Source organism: Propithecus coquereli, unplaced genomic scaffold (assembly GCF_000956105.1).
Source record: "Propithecus coquereli isolate 6110/MARCELLA unplaced genomic scaffold, Pcoq_1.0 Scaffold513, whole genome shotgun sequence".
NCBI lineage: Eukaryota > Metazoa > Chordata > Mammalia > Primates > Indriidae > Propithecus > Propithecus coquereli.
Genome location: NW_012150986.1, coordinates 760,567 through 781,324, shown reverse-complemented (window position 1 = coordinate 781,324; position 20,758 = coordinate 760,567). Strand labels below are relative to the sequence as shown.

At 42.7% G+C, this 20,758-nt stretch overlaps 1 protein-coding gene across 2 annotated transcripts in view; it reads right to left on the bottom strand.

Annotated features, from left to right (window-relative positions):
• The window catches only part of REPS2 (RALBP1 associated Eps domain containing 2), a 213,224-nt gene that overhangs the window by 101,126 nt on the left and 91,340 nt on the right, over nucleotides 1-20,758 (bottom strand). For both annotated transcript variants that reach the window (XM_012656630.1, XM_012656629.1), the window contains one exon: nucleotides 17,303-17,400. In XM_012656630.1, the coding sequence (XP_012512084.1) occupies nucleotides 17,303-17,400 (98 nt within the window). The remainder of the gene's footprint in view (nucleotides 1-17,302; nucleotides 17,401-20,758) is intronic.

The following is a 20,758-nucleotide window of genomic DNA, read 5'->3' as shown; positions in this document are numbered from 1 at the left end:
ACAAAGCATTTCACACACTCCTACCTCATTTGAGCATCTCAAGACTTTTGAGAGGTAAACAAGTATTACTTATTATTCTTTATCCAGATGAGGAAACCAAGGCTCAGAGAGCTTAAGGGACTTGCCGGTATCCATTAGTGAACCCCTGCAAGCAGCAAATAATGGCCCTTTTTAAAAATTTCTTGTTCAAAGTCAGGTTCTTGCATATCAGGACTTTTTAAACTGGATTGCATGTATCTGAATTTTTTTCAGAAACCCCTTATCATCATAGTGACAAATAAACAATACAAATAAAGAAAGCATAGAAGATCAAAAGTCCGTATGAGCACCCACCAGACCACACAACTTTACAAAATGCTCCCACCAAATTCCGAAGCCATGCCCTAGCAGCACTTCTGAACAAACCCAGATGTCTGACCAGGTTTCAGAGGTAGAACACACGGTGAAGGGACATCAGATGGAACTGGACTGGATTACTGGCCACATTATAATGTGGAGAACTCTGTGTTCCAAGTCAGCACTGACAGAAAAAGCTGGAGCAATGGAACCTAAAAGCTGGGCATGGGCAGGAGATACAAGAACAGACACTTAGGAGTGAACAATTAGGTGGCAGAGATGGCTCATGAAGCAGGTGGGATGCAGGTCAAAAGCCCTGTCCCACCACTTCCCAGCAAATGAAGGCACAGAAGTCTCCATGCTGGGTATTGGGCCTGCTTCATTCCCTGGTTCTGACATGGAAGCTGCTACTCCCCTGGAATACACCCCTTCCTTCCCTCCTGGTGACATGGCTGCCATATCCAGGTGGTTGATGTCAGCCCATGTTTGCCATATTTGCTCTTTCTCTAAGCCCATGATCATCTGCTCCCAATTTTCTCGGTCACATCACCTCACTCCTAAGTGGTGTTAGTGGCTTCTTGGCAGGTCTCAAGTCTATTCTGGTAATAGGAATGGACAGCAGAGGGCGACTGATTCATCTGCTTAAAAGCCTACAGAGATGACCTGCTGCCTAACAAAAAATTCCAGCTCGTCCACCTGGCCTTCACAACCCTGGTAGCCCAGTCTGCTCTCAGCAGGCTTGCCAATTGCCCACATACTCACTCCTCTTGGGTCAGATTTGTGTCATCTTCCCAGAACTCTCTTTCTCTGATCCTAGCCTGTGCAAATCCTATCCATTCCTTGAGTCCTGCTGGGCCAGTGAGCTCTCCAATGTACCTGCCATGCCCACAGCCATGACAGAGGGCACTGCCCATCTCCCCCACTCTGCTACAAACGCGAGCCTAGCAGCCATGTGTGGGCCACATGGCCCACCTCACGAAGGGTCTGACCTGACAGAGTTGGAGTAAGGGCGAGCAGGCACACACTATGCCGGCCTTTGGGATGCTTTGGCATGAAAAGCTCTTCTATATGAACAACTTAGGCCAGATGCTCATTCTTGGGGATGTGGGTAAGAAATATAAAGATCGACAAGGGAGAAAGCAGACCCTGAACAGATGCGCAGCAGGACCATGAGGTACAGTGAGGGCCAGGTGGGGCTGACAGTTATGAGGGAACCAGAGCCAAGGATCCAGCAGAACCTGTGAGGTAGGGGGAGAAGCGACATAAAGAGCAGGGGGTAAGGAAGGCTGCTGGCAGCTGAATGGTAAGTGGACAGCGAAGTAAACTCCAGGCAGAGAGGGCAAGGCCTGCTAACAGCAGAACAAGCACGAACAGCCAAGGACTCCCACCCCTACGGACCACTAGGCTACTCCTTGGCTTCCATTTCTTGGATTCCCATGAGAACCCTATCCCATCCTCCTTTTCAAGAAAAATTAAGCTGACAAAGAGAGTTCCTATTCCCTAAAACCTAAAAGGCTTTAGGACAAAGGGAGAGGGCCATACGAACATTGTGTAACCCACACACAGTGCAGTCCTTCCACTGGCTTGCACTAAGTGTGCTAACCCAGCCTCATCTCTTTCTGCTTGCTTTTCATCGTATGTTTTAAGTTGATTTAATAAGCCAAGTGAATTGAGCATCTTTAAAAACATGAACCTTTATGATATTCATGGTAAGTATCACACATTCGAACATTTCAAGTGTTTTTAAATCTCTTCACCAGGTTTCAACCTGGAGGGCTAGAGCCACATCAGATACTCCTTTATCCCACCGACAGCCCCTAGCAGGTACATCACAGATACTAAAAAGCAGCGTGAGTTCCATTTACTGATAGGCTCAAGTAAGTCAGGTGTATGTCTTATATTGTAAGAGATGTGGAAACACTGCTCTATGATGTCCTTAATGAAAGAAAATCTATGAGTTCACTTTCATATTTTAAAGTCTGAGGTCTATCAAAAGAAGTCCCTATCTGTCTTCCTATAGTTCACCTATGGTCTGATATCTATGGGAGCTCTCAAGTCTCATGTCCATTAAGTGAGTATTTCAACGACAGATAAGGGCACCTGGAAGGAGTAGATGACATTCCACACACCGTTAAGCTGAAATATTCCAAAAGAAAACTTATCCACTACAAGAAGCAAAATGATTTGATCTTCACCGCATAAACAGTGCCCTGTTCATTCAGTCATTCAGCAGATACTTCCTGAACGCCAACAATATCCCACATACTGGTCACTAGGGATATACTGATGGGCAAACAGATTATTTTTCCCAGGAAGCCTAGAGTCCAGTGAGGGAGAAAGACAAACAGGCAATCTCAAAACAGCAGGGTAAGTGCTTTGACAAGATAGGGAACCTTAGAGCTTTGCTACTCGACATGTGGTCCCCACACCACCCACATCAGCATCACCTAGGGACTCGTTACAAATACAGACACTAAGGCCTCACTTCACACCTAGTGAATCAGAAAGTCTGAGGGAGGGGGCAGGAATCTGTGATTTAACAAGCCCTCAGGGTGATTCAAAGCACACCCAAGTCTGAGAAGCAAAGCTGTAGGACATGCAGAGCACAGCTGGCAAAAGGAACAGCATTTGTAAAGACACCAAACCATAACAGAAAATGGACATCTCCTGAAAGGAGTTCCCTCAGGCTACATATAGATAGATATGCAGCTGGTGCGGTGGAGATGTTGGTGGGGTGCCTCAAGATGGTTCAGACAGAAAGCAGGGCCCAGGTCATGGAGGCTCAGGTACACCAAGTTAAGGGGTTTAGACTGTATCTAGAGGACAATGGCACAGGTAAATATTAAATAGGACAGTCAAATAATTATATTTGAATTACAGAAAGATCACTTCAGTGAGCAGAACGGATGGGGAAAGACGAGAGGTAGGAAAACCACTTAAGGCCTTGTCGGCAACCCCAGCTAGAGATAAAGGTAGGCCAGAGCTAGGGAGGGCTGTGAGAGGAAAAGGAAAGAGGGAAAAAAGCCACATGGCCACCACTGGAGGAAGGCTCTTTCCAGCAGTGAGATAGCAGTTCAGCACCTTTGTCAGCAGCTAGGGGCCACCAGGACCCAGACACACGGACCCATCTCCACCAAACCAACCCCAAAATCAACCACAATACTCGACACAACTTTTTGGACAAAGATCTGCAAAGTCAGCCACCTAAGACAGAATAGCTAATTTGGAAGGCTGAAGGCACTGACAAATGCGAGGGTGTGAGCTGTGGGCCTTAGCCTTCCACAAAGAAGCCAGAACCAGGAAAAGCCCCACTTGTGCATGCACCCTAAGAGGCCTCCCCAGGACAGCTCCAGCTCCCGTGGTTTTGTTGGCCGGGCAGAGATATTTGCTACTTGGTGCCAATTTTGAGTTCTGCCAGTATTTTTTTTAAAAAATAAAAAATAAAAGGGGGGGCAGAGAGAGAGAAATCTTCCACATCTGTCTGCTTAAGCTACATACATATGGTTCATTATACAGTTTCTCTAGACACGGGAGAATTAGATTTGCTTATATTTAAAACATTCAACCACTTGGTTTTGTTTCAAGTGAAATGCAAATATTTGGCACTGCAAGTTATTATCTCTGGGGAAAACAGGCTGTTTATAATGAAAGAGACTTCAAAAGACTCATTAAAAAGTAATACTATTAATAAATTCCCAAAATATGACATTTACCCCCAAACTATCTTAAAAATCAAGCAAAGCTGAATAATATGAATTGCAAGGAAGCATTGTCAGGGAGAACTTTAAAAGGGTGTGTATATTGTTTCAACCATAGAACATTTTTGTTCAGAATATAATCCCACTCTGGAGGCATCCTATAAATGCTGCCTTAGAGTTCAGCCATTTCACCTATGAGGGTGTAATGATCTTAGAACAGTGTCCTTTTATGCCTCAGTAAACAAACCATCTGGAGTAGCAAAAGCTCATACCAAGCCCACACCTCCTCTGCCAAAAATATTTTGGAAATAAGATTTCCACAGGGCAATCGCTGATCAAAACATGATCTTATGAGCAAAGATGTGAGAAGACTCAGTTACTCTAAAGAAAAGAATGGTTAACAGGCTGGTAAGACTACACTATAGCCCATGTGAATATTCATCTGCCTAAAGAAAGATCATGGGAATTGGTCAGTCAAGGGGCTGAGAAAAAAGGAAGTCATAGAGGCAAGCGATGGCACTGCCAATATGTGCAATTATGGTGGATGTCCTCTGATAATTCACTTACCATGCCTGGTGTAGAGGTGTCACTAAGCGGCTGCCCAACCAGAAATAACATTTTCCAGCCTCCCTTGCAGTTAGATGCAGCCATGTGACCGAGTTGTAGCCACTGCAATGTGAGTACCAGTTACCTGTACCACTTCCTGGTAGAACCAGTACCCTGTGGCACTCCTCTACTCTCTTCTCTCCACTGAATAGAGGAATGCACTCTGGTGCCTAAATGACCATGGGGAGGAAAGGGCCTGCCAAACTGGTGCATGAGTGAGAAACATACCTATTACGGTAAGTCATTAAAACGTGGGGTGTATTTGTTATAGCAGCTATTCCCCAACTAATCTATCCTTCAAGCAAGGTCCAAAGGAAAAGAAGATCTGCCCCAGCCCAATGGCATAGCCAGTCCTGCATTCGAGACGGAAGCCTGGGGCTACCTTAGTTTTGTAATTTGACCACCTAATGTCATTTGACCATTTTGAGCCCAAACTTTTTAACTGGATTGTCCATGTAGACTATCTACAGGAACAGAATGTTGATTCATTTTTACAGCAGTCTTTCTATGTTTGGTTAATATAGGTTCATCTGTCATGGGTTTGAAGAAGATTCCCAGGGAAGATGTACAGAGTTAAAAAAGAAAAGAAGAGCCAGGCACAGTAGACACGCCTAGAGTCCCAGCTTAATCACTTAAGGACAGGAGTCGAGTCCAACCTGGGCAACATGGCGAGACCCCATCTCTTAAAAAAAGAAGAAAAGAAAAGAGGGCTAGGGTAAACTTGTCAGGGAACTGTTAAATGAGGAATAAAGAAAAGGAGCTAGAAAAGGTGACAGAGATCAGCAACTTTGTTTTAACATTAAACCATTCTATATTATGCTCAATAAATCTTGTTTATGCTCTGTCACTCACTCTACCCCCACTATAATATTAACACAAGGCCCAGGAGGGCAGGAAATTTTGTCTGTCCCGATCACTGCTGTATCCCAAGTGTCTGGAAAAGTGTCTAGCACGTTGGAAACACCCAGTAAGTATTTGTTAAATTAGTGAACAAATTAAAAAAATGACTGGACAAATTCTCAATCTAAGTCCAGAGACAGAAGGGCTAACCTGAGCTCTCCTATATTGACAAAAGCTAAACTTTATATGCATTTATCAAATAATGTTACCAACATTGTAACGGTTGGGCAATCTCCCTTACCTATGAAGTTAGATAACTTTTTTAAAAATACATTTTTTTTTACTTTTTATTTTGAAATAATTATAGATTCACAGGAAGCTGCAATAAATAATTTCTGGTTTTGTCAGTAAAAAAGTTAATTAAAATTAAATCCTAACAGAGCAATTTAACCTTATCTGTTTCTTCAGGGAAATAAACCCACAAAGATGCCTTTAACCACATATTACCAAACTCACTTAGGGATCTAATTTCAACAGCTTAAAAGGGTGATTGCCAAACTGTAGGAATCTCTTTGAGCCTAATGGGCAACTCACAGTTGCTGCTGATTAAGATAAGCTAAATTTTTAAAACTTAAAACTATCACCATAGACATAGAAGAATGTTAGGTAACATGTACTCCTTACTTTGCTAAGTGCCAGGCACTGCAAGTACCTAATACTTATGATCCATTTTCATCTTTACAATAACCTTGTGAGGTAGGTCCCATTATTTCCACTTTGCAGAACAGCAAATTGAGCATTAGGTAAGGGAAGTAATTTACCAAGACCACACAGCTAGTAAAGCCAGAATATGAACAGAGCACAGAGTATGTACTCTTGATCATCAAGCTCTGTAGTTATCTCTTTCTATCTATTCATCCATCCTGTAAAAATGTAGCATCTCCTTTTCAGAAAGAATCTCACCACAATGCATAAATCATTGCAGCAATTTTGCAGATTGAGAATCTGAGCTCGAACTATAACTATGCTATATTTACACCCTCCTCCCTGTCACCTAGTTTAGTTTTAGATTTTGGCTGGTGAACTATTACATTATATGGACAGAGCATACCTTACTACTCACATAATTTTTACATGTAAGCATCTGACATGCTTTCACATGAAAGAATCCTAGAGACAGCCATACATTACGGGTATTCAATGTTACTCTTACTGTTATTTTAGTATGTGGCACTAACACTACCTTGATTAACATAAGAAATGCTTATTAGTAACCCCTGTCTCCACTTCTTCCATCAGGAGCCAAGATCTGCTGCTCCAGAGGGCATTTTTCCTTCATGATTATCAGGATTTGGCTTTTTGCTTAGGGGACAAGGCCAGAAGAAAATGAGAAATCAGCAGTAAGAGGAGACTTTGACGGGGCTGCAGACTTCCATTAACAGTGCAATGACGTTCCCACCCCCGTCCCTGCTGGTCAGGTCAAGGCTGCCTGTCTCTACTCTGCTACATACTCCCCTTCACACTCGAGGCAGCCTGAGTTCAGATGGGAAACAAACGCAACCAGAACTCAGGCTGAATTCAAGGAATGCTTTGGAGAATGAGGTTACTGACTGGAGGTGCAAAAAGAGCACAGGTTCCAGAGGCAGATAGACTCGGGTTCCAATCTGAGATGGTCACTTATTAACTAGTAACTTAACTCCTGAGCCATCAGCTCTCCACCTGAAAGATGATCGCCCAGCCCACAGGGCCTTGCCTCCCTCCCCAGCCTCGTGTCCTTCCCACTCCAGGCTCTAGCCACAGCAGCCTTCTTTCAGTTCTGCAAATGTGTCCACTCCCTATGCCAAACGTGGTAGACTGGCCCACTCAGCATCCACTCCACTCCCTCTTAGCACAACTCCCTGTACTACACAGGCTGGCTAGCTAAAAACTCCACCGTCCAAACACTTTTGCTGCTGGAATTCCAGATGGGACTTAGGTTCCCACAAATACACTCGCAGAAGACTGATTCAGAACTGAGTGACATGATGGAAGAGGAAGGGAACAAAACACTCATTTGGCTAGTCTAGGTCATGTGTGATGTGGATCTGGAGCTGACGCCACAGCAGCAGTTTCCCAGCGCTGTAGCTTTCTGCGTGTGGCAGACGCAGAGCTCTCTCAGCAGCCTAGCTCGGCTGTGGGATTTGGGGAATCGTTCTTGCAAGTTCAGAATACAGTCTGCATCTTCAGGCCTTCCTTATTATAAATCACTATTTGCTTAAACTAGCCAAAGGAGATCCTGTTGTCCCCAATTAACCCTGATCAAGGCAGGTCTTTGTCCAGGCTTTTACCTCTATGTGAAACACTCACCTCCCAGCACCATCCTTCCTTTAACTGCTTAACTCCCATCCACCCTCCATAGTTCAGCCCAAGCTCATGTCTTTGGAGAAAGATTTCCCTCATTTGCCTGCCCCAGGTCGGATTTTTCTGTTACATTCTATTAGAGTGTTCCCTTGCCATTAGGGCAATTGTTGGTTTGCGATTCTGCATGTACAGGTGGAATCATTTGATTTGACTGCACCTCCCCCCTTGACTGCAAGTGCCTTCAAAGCAAGGGCTATGTTTGTAGTCCTCAGTGTTCCCTTGGCATGGTGGCTGACTTATAGAAGGCACTTAAGTATTTCCAAATGGACAAATGGAGGATGTAAATAATACCTACTATGCAAGACTGCTGGGAGGACTGAAAGGGGCCAGCACAACACTGGGAGCAAATAAGCACCTCAGTTGGCAGTCACTATTGTTGGGACAGGCAACTAGGGGCACGACACTACCTGCTCACCTGAGATCAAGGAAAATACTGATGGGCCTAGGGGCTGAAATGGTGGCACTGTAAAGAAGGCTTCCATATTGACAGCCCAGTGTAAAACTGAGACCAAAAAGTCCTGAGGAATAAGCCAGAAACAAATGCCACTCTCCTTTCCAGATTTACAGAGTACTCCCCAGGACCAGGGATTCAATCAGGTGTTTTCAGCTACATCTGACAGGCTAAATCAGAGGCACTCCTGTCTACCAAATGAACGGAGGCCCAAGCTATTACCAGAAAGGTTCTGGCCACCATAAGCCTTCAATGCAATGCTCCACACCTTGTGGGGAAAAACAGCAACACTGACACCACAAATAAAATGTGTTCATTTGCTTTCATCAACAGTCTAACCAATCTGTTGAAATACACTAAATCGAAGCTAGAATTCCAGTGTGGACCAGCCTACATTTTACCATCCTCCCTCCATAGCCCACATGTCTAAGCATGAATTTTGCAAAGCCTTAAGACAGCACCCCAATCAGCCCTGATAGTTTGTGAATAAATGTCTTTTTCCCATAAACATCTTTCAATTTCTATCTGAGGTACCCTCTTCTTATTTCCTGGAGTTATCTTTCTTTCGATAATCCAGTATTTCTTTAATATTCTCATCGTGTAACACAAAATATTTTTGCCTTTCAAGTAGAAGTGCCTGCTAGCAAAGAAAGCAAGCAACTAGTATCTCTTTAATTATTGAGAAGTGTGGGTACATAGCAAGCACCTGAGGAATGCAATAAGAAACAGCTAAAAAAGATTTACACTGAGAAAAGTAAAATCCAGTATCAGTTGAATTGAAGGAAGTAAAATGTTTCCTTCCTCAAAAGTAAGGGCCAGAAAAATCAGAAAAAGAACTATAAGCAGGTGAAGGAAATAAGTAGGCAGGAGGCTTGAGGCTATGAAAACTAGGACCTCCTTTTGGTACCAGTGGCCATTCGGGCATCTGTGGCTCCTATAGTAGACTCAGTGAAGTAGAACACAAGGAGGACACACTAACCTTTGACCCCATAGGAGACTGTAAAAGTCCAGCTAGGACCTGAGATAAAATGGGGAATGAATGTGCTAAACAAGATCTCAAGAAGAAGGCACATACATACCTATAAAATGCACCAAACCCATTCTCTCTCTTTTCTTTTCTTTTCTCTTTTCTTTTTTCTTTTCTTCCTCTCTCTCTCCCCTCCCCCACCAGCCCCCATTTCACTTAAAGGGAACTTAGCTATCTAAGCAATACTGAGAGTTCAACACACACACACAGTGTTGACATTTACCATCTCTAACATAGACTAAGTAACTCAACTTCATTGCCATGATCTTATAAACAAGAAATCCCACTGCAGGTAGGCCTGGGGTTCTCAAGAACTGAAAAGAAGCTGGGGTCCCTAACCTCCTTCAAGGGTCTCAGATGCCTAGGACCTCCTTTCAAACATTCAAGGAGCAGTCTTCCACACACACTACGGTATCTCTCTGGTCTAAAGGAAAAGTGATACCAGCTTCTGGTTTCATACTGTTAAGAATAACAAACCAGGACTGGGCGTGGTGGTGCATGCCTGTAACCCGAGCACTCTGGGAGGCTGAGGCGGGAGGATCACTTGAGGTCAGGAGTTCAAGACCAGCCTAAGCAAGAGCAAGATCCCGTCTCTACTAAAAATAGAAAAAATTAGCCGGGCATGGTGGCTCACGCCTATAGTCCCAGCTACTCAGGAGGCTGAGGCAAGAGGATCACTTGAGCCCAGGAGTTTGAGGTTACAGTGAGCTACGATGATGCCACGGCACTCTAGCCCAGGCAACAGAGCAAGACTCTGTCTCCAAAAAAAAAAAGAACAACAAACCAATAAAAAAACACCAATAAACCAAAAGAAACAGGGGCACAGGATATGAAAAAACAATTCATAGAAAAGGAAATACAAATGACTCATGAATCTAAGATATTCCACTTCACTAATAAAGAGATATGCTAATTAAATTACACCAAGATATCATTTTTCACCTATCAGATTGGCAAAGATCTGTAAGTTTGCTAGCACATTGTGTTTGCAAGGGTACAAGAAAATAGACATTTTCATATATTGCTGGCAAGTACATAAATTGCTACCACCTCCAACTTCAAAACTGCTATCAAAAATTACAAATGTGTAGACATTTTCACCCAATAATTTCATTTTTAGCAACTGATCCTATATATCTACAAACAATACTGTGATTGCAAGTACTAGATGTCAATCAGAAGGGGCTGGCTAAATGATTTATGGGAGATGCACACCAATGAAATACTATGCATTTGTAAAAAAAAAAAAAAAAGATGAGGAAGTACTCTATGTACTGCTATAGAATGTTATTAAAATGTATTGTTAAGTAAAACATGCTAAATGCACGACAGAGGTATAGTATGCTACCATATGTGTAAAAAGGTGGAACTATATATTTTGCATATATTACATATAACCATGCACAAAAATATCTATTTTCATTTGTATATGAATAGCATATTCATATATAATACTATATAAATAAATAAAGTAAAATGTTTTGTGTAGAACTATACAAAAGAAATGGGTCATATTAGTTGCTCCTGGGATGAGTGGCTGGGAGTTAGGGGCGCGGTGGTAGGGACACTTTCACTCTGTGCGCTTTTGTATCTTCTGAATTTTTGTCATATTTTTTCCCATCTTTAAAAAATTGCTCTGATGAACAAGCATGTTTGAAAGTTCATAACACATGAGCCAAAAAAATAACAGTTGTGGTTTTCACTACATCATCTAAAACAAGCAACCAAAACCTTAGAGTTCTGTCACTGTGGCCCCGTGAGGAGGGGGCCACCATTAGGTGGGCACATGCCTATGTGTTTCTCTGGATGGATCATCAGCCTGAGGGGCCAACTGATGTGACAAGCGGAGGAAAACGCAAGCACTCAATGAAGAAGCGCCATGGTGCGGAAGCAGCCACAGGGCTACTTCACAGGCGCGAGGTCGGCGCTCTCACACAGGGTAAGAGGGAAAGGTTCAAAACTAAGGAAAGAAGAGAATGCTTGAGGTCCTGCTGAAAACCCATACGAACACACACACACACGCCAAATGATGCCTTGGTAAAGAATCCTGAACCCAAAAGAACCCTGGTGGGCCCGACTTGCTTCGTGGGTCACTTCCCTGGGCTATTAGGTAAGAGAATCAGTGGCTGAGACAGTGCCTAGCATGCACCACTCGCTTGCCTGCTTCACTCTTCTTCCAAACTCAGAGCACCAACTCTCTCATGACTCCACTCTAACCCATCTCACCTAATCCCACCCCAATCCTTCAGCCATGCTCTATCCTTGCTCTCCTTATCCTCCCAGCATCCTGGTCCAGTCTCCGCATAAAATATCTTTCATAGCACAAGAAACTCTCTCAGTGCCCTATCAGCCTCCCGGAAAGACTATTTCCTCCTATCTCCATCAAAACTCTTAGAATGGACAAATTACTGTGGTGACTATCACTTCTCTTCTGACTTAAGCCAACAACACTCCAACAGAGCCTCAGGAGTATTTGTTTCTTTTACCATCTTTTACACACTTGCCTTTTCTCTTGAGAGCCATTCCAAGAGGACACAAGGATAATCTGTGTCTGGCCATTAGTACCTACAGTTATGTCCAGGGAGGAGGCATGGCAAGAAATTGAGACTGAGTGAAAACTGCAGGAGAAAAGGACACAAGTTAGTGAAATAAACATTTTTCAAGTTACAGACTTTTTTTTTTTTTTTAAGAGATGAGGTCTCACTCTGTCACCCAGGCTGGAATGCAGTGACAGGATCATAGCTCACAGCAACCACAAACTCCAGGGCTCAAGCGATCCACCCGCCTCAGCCTCCCAAGTCACTAGGATTACAGGTGTGAGCCGTCGCACCCAGCATGCATATATTTTATATATATATGAAGATTTGTATTCACTTGTATATACATAAAATGTTCTTGGAATGATACAAAAGAAACAGGCAACGCTGGTTGCTTCTGAGATGATCAGACTCCCATCCCGCTGGCTGAGTTTCGCGGATAAATGAGCAGACGAGCAGTGAACTACTTTCTTTAAGAATGAAAAAAATGGGGACATCGCATGTACAAGAAAAGATTAGAAAACTCACATTTCGTGTTCTCAATGGAGGAAAATGCATAGACAAATTGAGACGAAACAGAAAACAAAGAAGGCAAAAGTGGGGGTGAAGAGTGAGGTTCACACACAGAGAACGCTGACCATATGGGAAACGGCCAGCAGCTTTGCACGGCCAGAGTGTGGAGGGAGAGAAGCAGCGAGCTGTGTGACCAAAGAGGTAAGCAGGGACTACGTTCAGGAACACAGATGACATGCTGAGCGCCATGGGCAGAGAGTGATATGTTTCAATCAAGTCAACAGGATGATCAGATTTGTGTTTTTAAGATTGTTTTAGTCTGCAATGAGAATAATGGATTGGAAGAAGGCAAGAGTGGCAACAAGAAGAAAGAGTTTGAGGCTGATATAATAGATTCGGTGACAGAGGATAACAGCCTGAACCAAGAAGTGCAGAGGGATGGACACACAAGAGAGTTATTTGAGAAGTGGAATGGCCAGGACTTGGTAACTGAATGAGCATAGGGATGAGAGAGGCTAGGCACAGTGGCTCACGCTGGTAATCCCAGCACTTTGGGAGGTGGAAGCAGGAGGATCACTTGAGGCAGGAGTTCAAGATCAGCCTGAGCAACACAGCGAGATCCCATCTCTACAGGCATGGTGGCACACACTTATAGTCCCAGCTACTTAGGAGGCTGAGGCAGGAGGATCACTTGAGCCCAGGAGTTTGTGGTTGCTGTGAGCTATGATGATACAATGCCACTGCACTCTAGGCCTAGGCAACAGAGTGAGATCCTGTCTCAAAAGAAAAGGTGGGGATAAGAGAGGAGTCAAAGACAATGACCAGCCTTCTGGCCTGTGCTGATGGGTCAATGGAGCCAGGAGTGGAAGGGTGAACGCTGGTCTTGTGGGAAAGACATGTCAGTTGAAAGTGACAGTGGGACATTCAAGTAAAGATGTCAGGCAGGTGGACCTATGTAGTCATCAGCCTCCAGGTAGCCTCCAGGTAGAGTAAGTAGAATGAGAAGCAGGCCCAGGGATCACCAGCATGTAAGGGGCAGACAGAGGAAGGAGGATTGAAAAAGAAGATTAGGAAGAGGTCGCCACAGAAGCAGGAGGAAAACCAAGAGAGCTGGCATCCCAAACACCAAATGATGAGAGTGTTTCAAGAAGGTGGTCAATTTCAAAAGCTGCCAAGAAGTCAAATAAGACAAAAAAAGTAGTTTCTAGCAACCGTGGCAAAAGCAGAGGCAGTGGAGTATCGTGGGAGCTGAAGATGCAATTGTCAATCTTATGCCAGCAAAATTACAAATGACTATACACCGTCCAGAGGTTTACAATAACTTGTGAAAAGTAAACCACAAAATGACCTCTAAACACATGATAACTGATGAAGTAGGAAATAAGACTTATAACTTGTTTCCAACCATTATCAACCATTTCACAAACACAATATATGCTTAGTATTAATATAGGAAATTTCAAAGGGAAAAATCCAACACTCGAATAACAAAAAAAGTGAAATTCCTAAAATATTAAGCAAAAAGACTAATCATCTCAATCTTTGGGCACTGAATTTGGCATATGCACCTCTAAAATGCCAAGTCCATGGGCTGCAACAGCACTGGCTGGGGGTCCCTAAAAGCCTCCTCCAGGACTCAGAGGTCATGTCCCTTGCTAACCTGGCAGGAAAGACTTGAATACAAGACCAGAGAGGAAGCTAGAAGAGACAGAGAAGATTGCCATCAGCACATTAACATGGCAACTTGAGGGGAATTAGTCATCCCAGCCTAGTCTAGCACCATGCCCAATAAACACTAATCCCCTACCACCAAGAACCTTCACTTCAAATCCCCTCCTCTACGTGACTAATTCAGGTTGGCATTTTGCTTTCTGGAACATGGAGTCCAGCCAAACCAAGTTAACAGGCATAAGAAGGAAACTTAAGAACTGAGGAAAGAAAAACACATCAGCCATGAAAACCACAGACTGCTACCTGGGCGAGAAAGGCCCCTTGCTCTCATCTTAAACAGAAGGCCATGCTCCAGATGGGGGCAGGGGAGGGGTGGCCTCCACTGATGCCAAACATTAAGACAATCAGACTGTTGCAGATTGTTACAATGGACTGTAAAATCCATTCAAAGTCATTCACGTTACAGAACAGAGAAGGAATTTGTCCAAGGTCACACAGAGTTTGGTTGGACCTGGGCGAGAACCTGTCTGGTTTTTTCTGCACTATACCATGAGAGCTTTTGATGGCCAATTGCTGCCAAATACCTATGTCCGGTATCAGCTCTCCCCAAAGCTCCAGACCCATGTAACCTACCAACTCTTTGACACCTCCTCTGGGCTATCTCAAAAGCTCAATTCCTGACATCCAACACTGAACTCATGATCTTTCCCCAATGCCAGTGTTTCATCCAGGGCTTCTTAGCTCAACAAATGACATCACCATTCATCTGGTTCCTGAGCCAGAGACCGAGGAATCATGTCCGGTGTTTGAACTCCAGCCCTGCCGCTTCTTAGCTGTGACCTTGGGCAAATTAAATAAGGTCTTTAAATGTCAGGTTTTGTCATCTGAAAAATGGGATAACAACAGTAATTACCTCATAAGGTAGCTACGGGCATTGAAAGAGATGATGTGCATAAAATGTCAAGCACACAGAAAATGTCTTTGTATATGCGGTTCCCTCTATCTTCTTGTTTGCTCCCCGGTTCCACCCCCTCACCTGGCTAACACCCTTGTATTCTTCTCATTCCAACTCGAATGTTACTCTCCCCTAGAAGTCTTCTTTGATCAGCCCTTGCCCCTCAAGGCTGGGTCACACCCCACCTTCATTTTTCATCCTCAAAGCATAGTGTAATTTGTATTCACATCCCATATCATAATTCCATATTTACTCTGTGATGGTTTGCTCAGTGACCGTCTCCTCCAAAAGCTCTGTATGAGGGCAGCAACTGCTAGTATTATACCTCATTTTTGTATTCTCAACACAGTACCTGGCACTTATGAGGTGTTCACTAAATATTCGTTGAGTAAAGAGCTCAAGAAGCATGTGTGTCAGTAGAAAGGGGACCTAGAGATTAGAAGACACGTCACAGGGCACCAATCCAAGTGTGCGCCCATGGCCATCCCAGCCAGGGGGCTAGGTAGAAAGGGTCTGGCGAGCCCGTTGCTACCACTGCAAAGCTCAGGACTCACTGCTTGTTTGACCATCATTCTAACCATTCGGGATTTGGTCTCTATAGAACCAGAACACACTCTGCAGGAACCTGCATGGCACACCCTGAAGAATTTGGGATGAATCCCAGTCCCTTCAATACCTTTCCTAATGTAAACATCACTCCACGGTGGGCGTGATTCTTGTGTTTAAAAGCACATATTTTTGTACCACAGGATTTCTAAATGCAGCCAACTGCTACATCTGGGGCTCAGCTGAAGAAACAACTGTCTATTCCAACTTGGGGGTGAAACTGGGCTGTATTGCCCCTTAGAAGTGAACGGTATATTGGTTTTCCAGTGTGATACCAATAAGGGATTTTTGAGAATATTTTTTACTACACCCCACATTTGTTTATGCAGCAACTCTAGAACTTTGCCTCCTTGGAATATGGGACTCTAATGTAAGGCAAAGTATTTAAAAGCACAAGTTTTGACACTGGATGGGCCTGGATTCAAATTCTGGCTGTGTCAATTACTAGTTATGAATGAAACCTTAGATCAGCTACTTGACCTCTCTCAGCCACAGTCAACTCATCCACACTAATAGAGACAGCAGGATCTAGATCTCACGGTTGTAGGAAGCGTTAATATAAATACATAGCATATGGTTAAATTATCTTAAGAAAGTTCTTTGTACACAGAGCACCTCCTTATAGGACCAACTTCTGCACCAAGTCTAACACACTACCCCATCTCCAGAAGGTATTCAGTGAACACCTGGGTCTTCTTCGGATTTTGTTTATTCCATTTCAGACTAGCAGCCCACTTCTTTATGGGAGTATCTGACACTACACTTCTACGCCGAGTATAACTGCCTGTGCACAAATGCTCCTTCTTCCTGAGTTACACAATTGAAATGTTACACAAACCACCCCACTTCCTCTTTAGTGTCAAATAGTAAACCCAGTTTTTTTGTAATTTCTCTCATGTAGACACACACACACACACACACACACACACACACACACACCGTTCTTTGAAAATATAATTTCTCTAGTACAGGACCCAGAGATAATACACAAGACAATAGCTGCAGACACAAGAAAAAAATAAGGGCTCTTTATCCAAAGGAAAACACTGAAGAAAGGGAAGCTGAAAATGTCTAAGCTATGGTGTAGCCAGGAGAAGCTGAGATGTCACCTGTGCTTTTGTCCTAATATTTCTTTTGTATCTATTACATTTAGGAAACAGTAGCTGCTGCCACTTATAAAATAACTGTTCTCCAAAGAGCACTGCCCTAGGCACTGAGAGACAATACAGAAGAACTGCCTCTGCCTTCCAAAAGTTTACCACATAACTGGAGGCACAAAACAAATGGAAAACAGTTAACTATGCACTGAATGAGTAACAATAAAGAATAAGGCGGACACAAGACAGGCTGCCTTAGAAAAAGTGAAGCTCGCCCAGAGATGGTGCCTACTGATTAGGTAGATGAGGGTAGAAGGGCATTTTAGACATACTATAGATCAAGAACCAGCCTAGATTATTCTAGAGACACTGAGAAGGGATAGAAACATACATAGCAGAAAATATTTAGGAAAATGTACAAGCAACAGAACAAAAAGCACAGTATTTACATAAGGAGGTTGTTTTATAACTTCCTCGCAATGAAAAAGATGGCTCATCAAAAAGCCATGTCCCCAAACTCCAAAGCTTGTCTCCACTATTGGCATAACCCCATATCATCACTTACCCGGATGAGGGATGCCTGATGCCGAAGGGGCTTGGGTCCTGGACCCCCTGATGAGGGTCCTTCAGGCTGGACAAGGGGCTGTCGAGCTTCATAAGGAGCTGAAACAGCAGGAGGGAAAATCACCATGGTAAGCAAAGATTCCACCCAAAAAATTGTGACCTCACACTCAAACTGATACAGTGTCCGCTTTTCAGGGAAGAACCGACAACAGAATTATGAGTATATGCTCAGAGGGCCACTTAGGACAGACAAACCCCAACACTCTTAGGCATAATTTCACTAAGCAATCTAATGACACTCAACCAATTGATGATAAGGCAGGAAATATTTACACTGGGTTAATATCAGGAATAAATTTTGAGGGGGAACAGTGAGAACCTCAACTGGGATAGAAAACAACAAGGAGAGCTAGAAAAGTGCCAAATTATGTGTTCAAATTCCAAACAAAAGGTATATTCTATATACATACCGCATATAAATGTCTTCCATTTATCATCCATCCCCCAAGAAAATTAATATGCATTTTGAACACTAAGAATCAACATTATCATTTATTTTCTTTTTGAAAAATAAATAACACTGTTTTCCTTATCAGAATGTAAAACCAAGTAGAGAAAAATACAAAAGTAAATATATATATTTTGTTTATTATTTTATTATTCAATAACCAAACTATTTAAAAATAATTTTGCTACATTTTAAAAAAGTTTTTAAGCCACAAAAATGAACATATATTTTACTCCTTTTATTTCCAGAACACTTAATGATGACCTTGCCAAAAGAGCAGGGAGATAGTAACCAGGTGATATTTAGGTCCAACAGAAAGGAGAAATTATCACCCAAGTAGAAACCATTTCTCATTTCTGTAGGACAACAATTCAAAATTTTTAAAGTATATAAATAAGTAAAATGCTCTCTTTCTGTAGCTTACTTATAAATAAAGTTAGGTGGAAAGCAGAGCAGCCTTTTACAACACCATGTTTAGCATAGTTTAATCTTTTTCAAGAAGGTACAACAATAGCACATCAAGAAAGAAAAATCACTCTTGGGCTCACATCTGTTTTTTGTATTTCTTTCTAGCAACTGCAATACAACATTATAACACATTAAAATACATTAACATACATGAAAATAGCAAAATGATTGCCTAGCGAACCATTAAGTGGATTTTCGGAACCTGCTAAGAATGAATAAAAACATAAAAACTGTGAAAGAAACATATAGAGAAGAGCACATAATCCAAATCTTAAAAAGTAAGTCTTAGCTGGTAGGCAGGCATTGTCTTCTGCGAAGTAAGATTTTAAAAATCATTCCATGTTGATGGAACATGGAATTAAACCCTTAATGCAGAAAGGTTTTAAACACAGTAAACAGTAAACAGCTTGGTGAGGTCCTAGTGGTCATGAGCTTTCCCTGGGAAGTGAATCCCAAGTGCCTCTGCTAACCATAAGAGTTTCTACTGCCCAGGAGAGACACATGGGGGAGGAGGCCACCATCTGGCTCTTGGCTCCTGTCCCTCACCTACAAGGGCCTTCCCTTGGAAGAGACAGACATATCTCATCAGTAAGGCTTGGATGAAGACTCAGCTGCATGGGGGAGGGTGTTTGGGGGGAGGTAGATTTTCTCTTCCTGCTTGTGTGAGAAGCCTGGGCTGGCCAAGCCTGCCTGCGACTGGAAAGGTGAGTGTCTGAAGCCCATCCAGTCACATATCTAAGACATGCGCCCTCATCTGCTGTATCAGTAACAAAGCTGATATCCAAGCCAACATCGGTCTGACTTCTGGCTGCTTCCTCAATTGGATCTGAATTCAGGAAGTTAAAAGGTAGATATTATTTATTGCCTCAACTCTCTTTCCTCCTAAATGAAACCCAAAACATGCAATTCAATGCAAAACAGATAATCCTTCAATTCCCTTACAAGAGGTTTAATAAGGAACTAGAGGTACCATCTTTCTCCAAAGGGCAGAGTATAAAAAAACAACCCCTAAAGATTCATCACTCTGAAGTTCAGTGTTAAACTAGAACTCTGGCAGTTTCATATACACCTACTGTAAGACCCAGCAAACTCCACTTCTAAGTACTAGGGAAATGACAGCATATGTCACAAAAAGATTCATACACAGATGTTTATAGTATCTCTATTCATAATAGCCAAACACTGGAAACACTCAAATGTCCAGCAACAGGAGAGTGGATCATCAAATTGCAGTGCATTCATATGAGGGAATACTACTCAATAATAAAAAGGAACCAACTACTGATACAACAATATAGATAAATTTCAACCATTATGCTGAAGGAAAGATGGCAGACACATACAAATGCAGTCATTCTGTGAAATAATGTCTTTCACGGCAAGTTGGATGGAACTGGAAGCCTTTATCCTAAGTGAAGTATCCCAGGAATGGAAAAACAAATAGCACATGTACTCACTTATAAGTAGAAGCTAAGTGATGGGTATACATGGTCATACTGAGTGGCATCAGGCCCAGGAGAGGGGGAATGGAAAGGGTATGAAGGATCAAAAATTACCTATTGGGTACAATGTATACTATTCGGGTGACAGGTACACTAAAAGCCCTGACTTCACTGATAACTCAAATCTCTACAGAACTCAGGAAAATCAGAAAGAAAAAAATCAAACAACCCCATTAAAAAGTGGGCAAAGGACATGAACAGAAACTTTTCAAAAGAAGACAGAATAATGGCTAACAAACATATGAAAAAATGCTCAACATCTCTAATCATCAGGGAAATGCAAATCAAAACCACAATGAGATATCACTTATCTCCAGTGAGAATGGCCTTTATCAAAAAGTCCCAAAACAATAAATGTTGGCGTGGATATGGAGAGATAAGAACACTCATACACTGCTGGTGGGACTGCAAACTAGTACAACCTCTTTGGAAAGTAATATGTAGATACCTCAAAGAGCTAAAAGTAGAACTACCATTTGATCCAGCAATCCCACTACTGGGCATCTACCCAAAGGAAAAAAGACATTCTATAAAAAAGACATCTGCACTAGAATGCTTATAGCAGCACAATTCACAGTTGCAAAGATGTGGAAACAACCCAAGTGCCCATCAATCCATGAGTGGATTAATAAAATGTGGTATACATATACCATGGAATTCTACTCAGCCACCAAAAACAATGGTGATCTAGCACCTCTTGTATTATACTGGATAGAGCTGGGGCCCATTCTACTAAGTGAAGTACCACAAGAATGAAAAAACAAGCACCACATGTACTCACCATCAAATTGGCATTACTGATCAACACTTATGTGCACATATAGTAGTAACATTCATTGGTGTTGGGCAGGTGGGGGGGAGGAGGAAATAGGTATATTCACACCTAATGGGAGCAGTGCACACTGTCTGGGGGATGGACACGCTTGAAGCTCTGACTCAGGTGGGACAAAGGCAATATACGTAACCTAAACATTTGTAC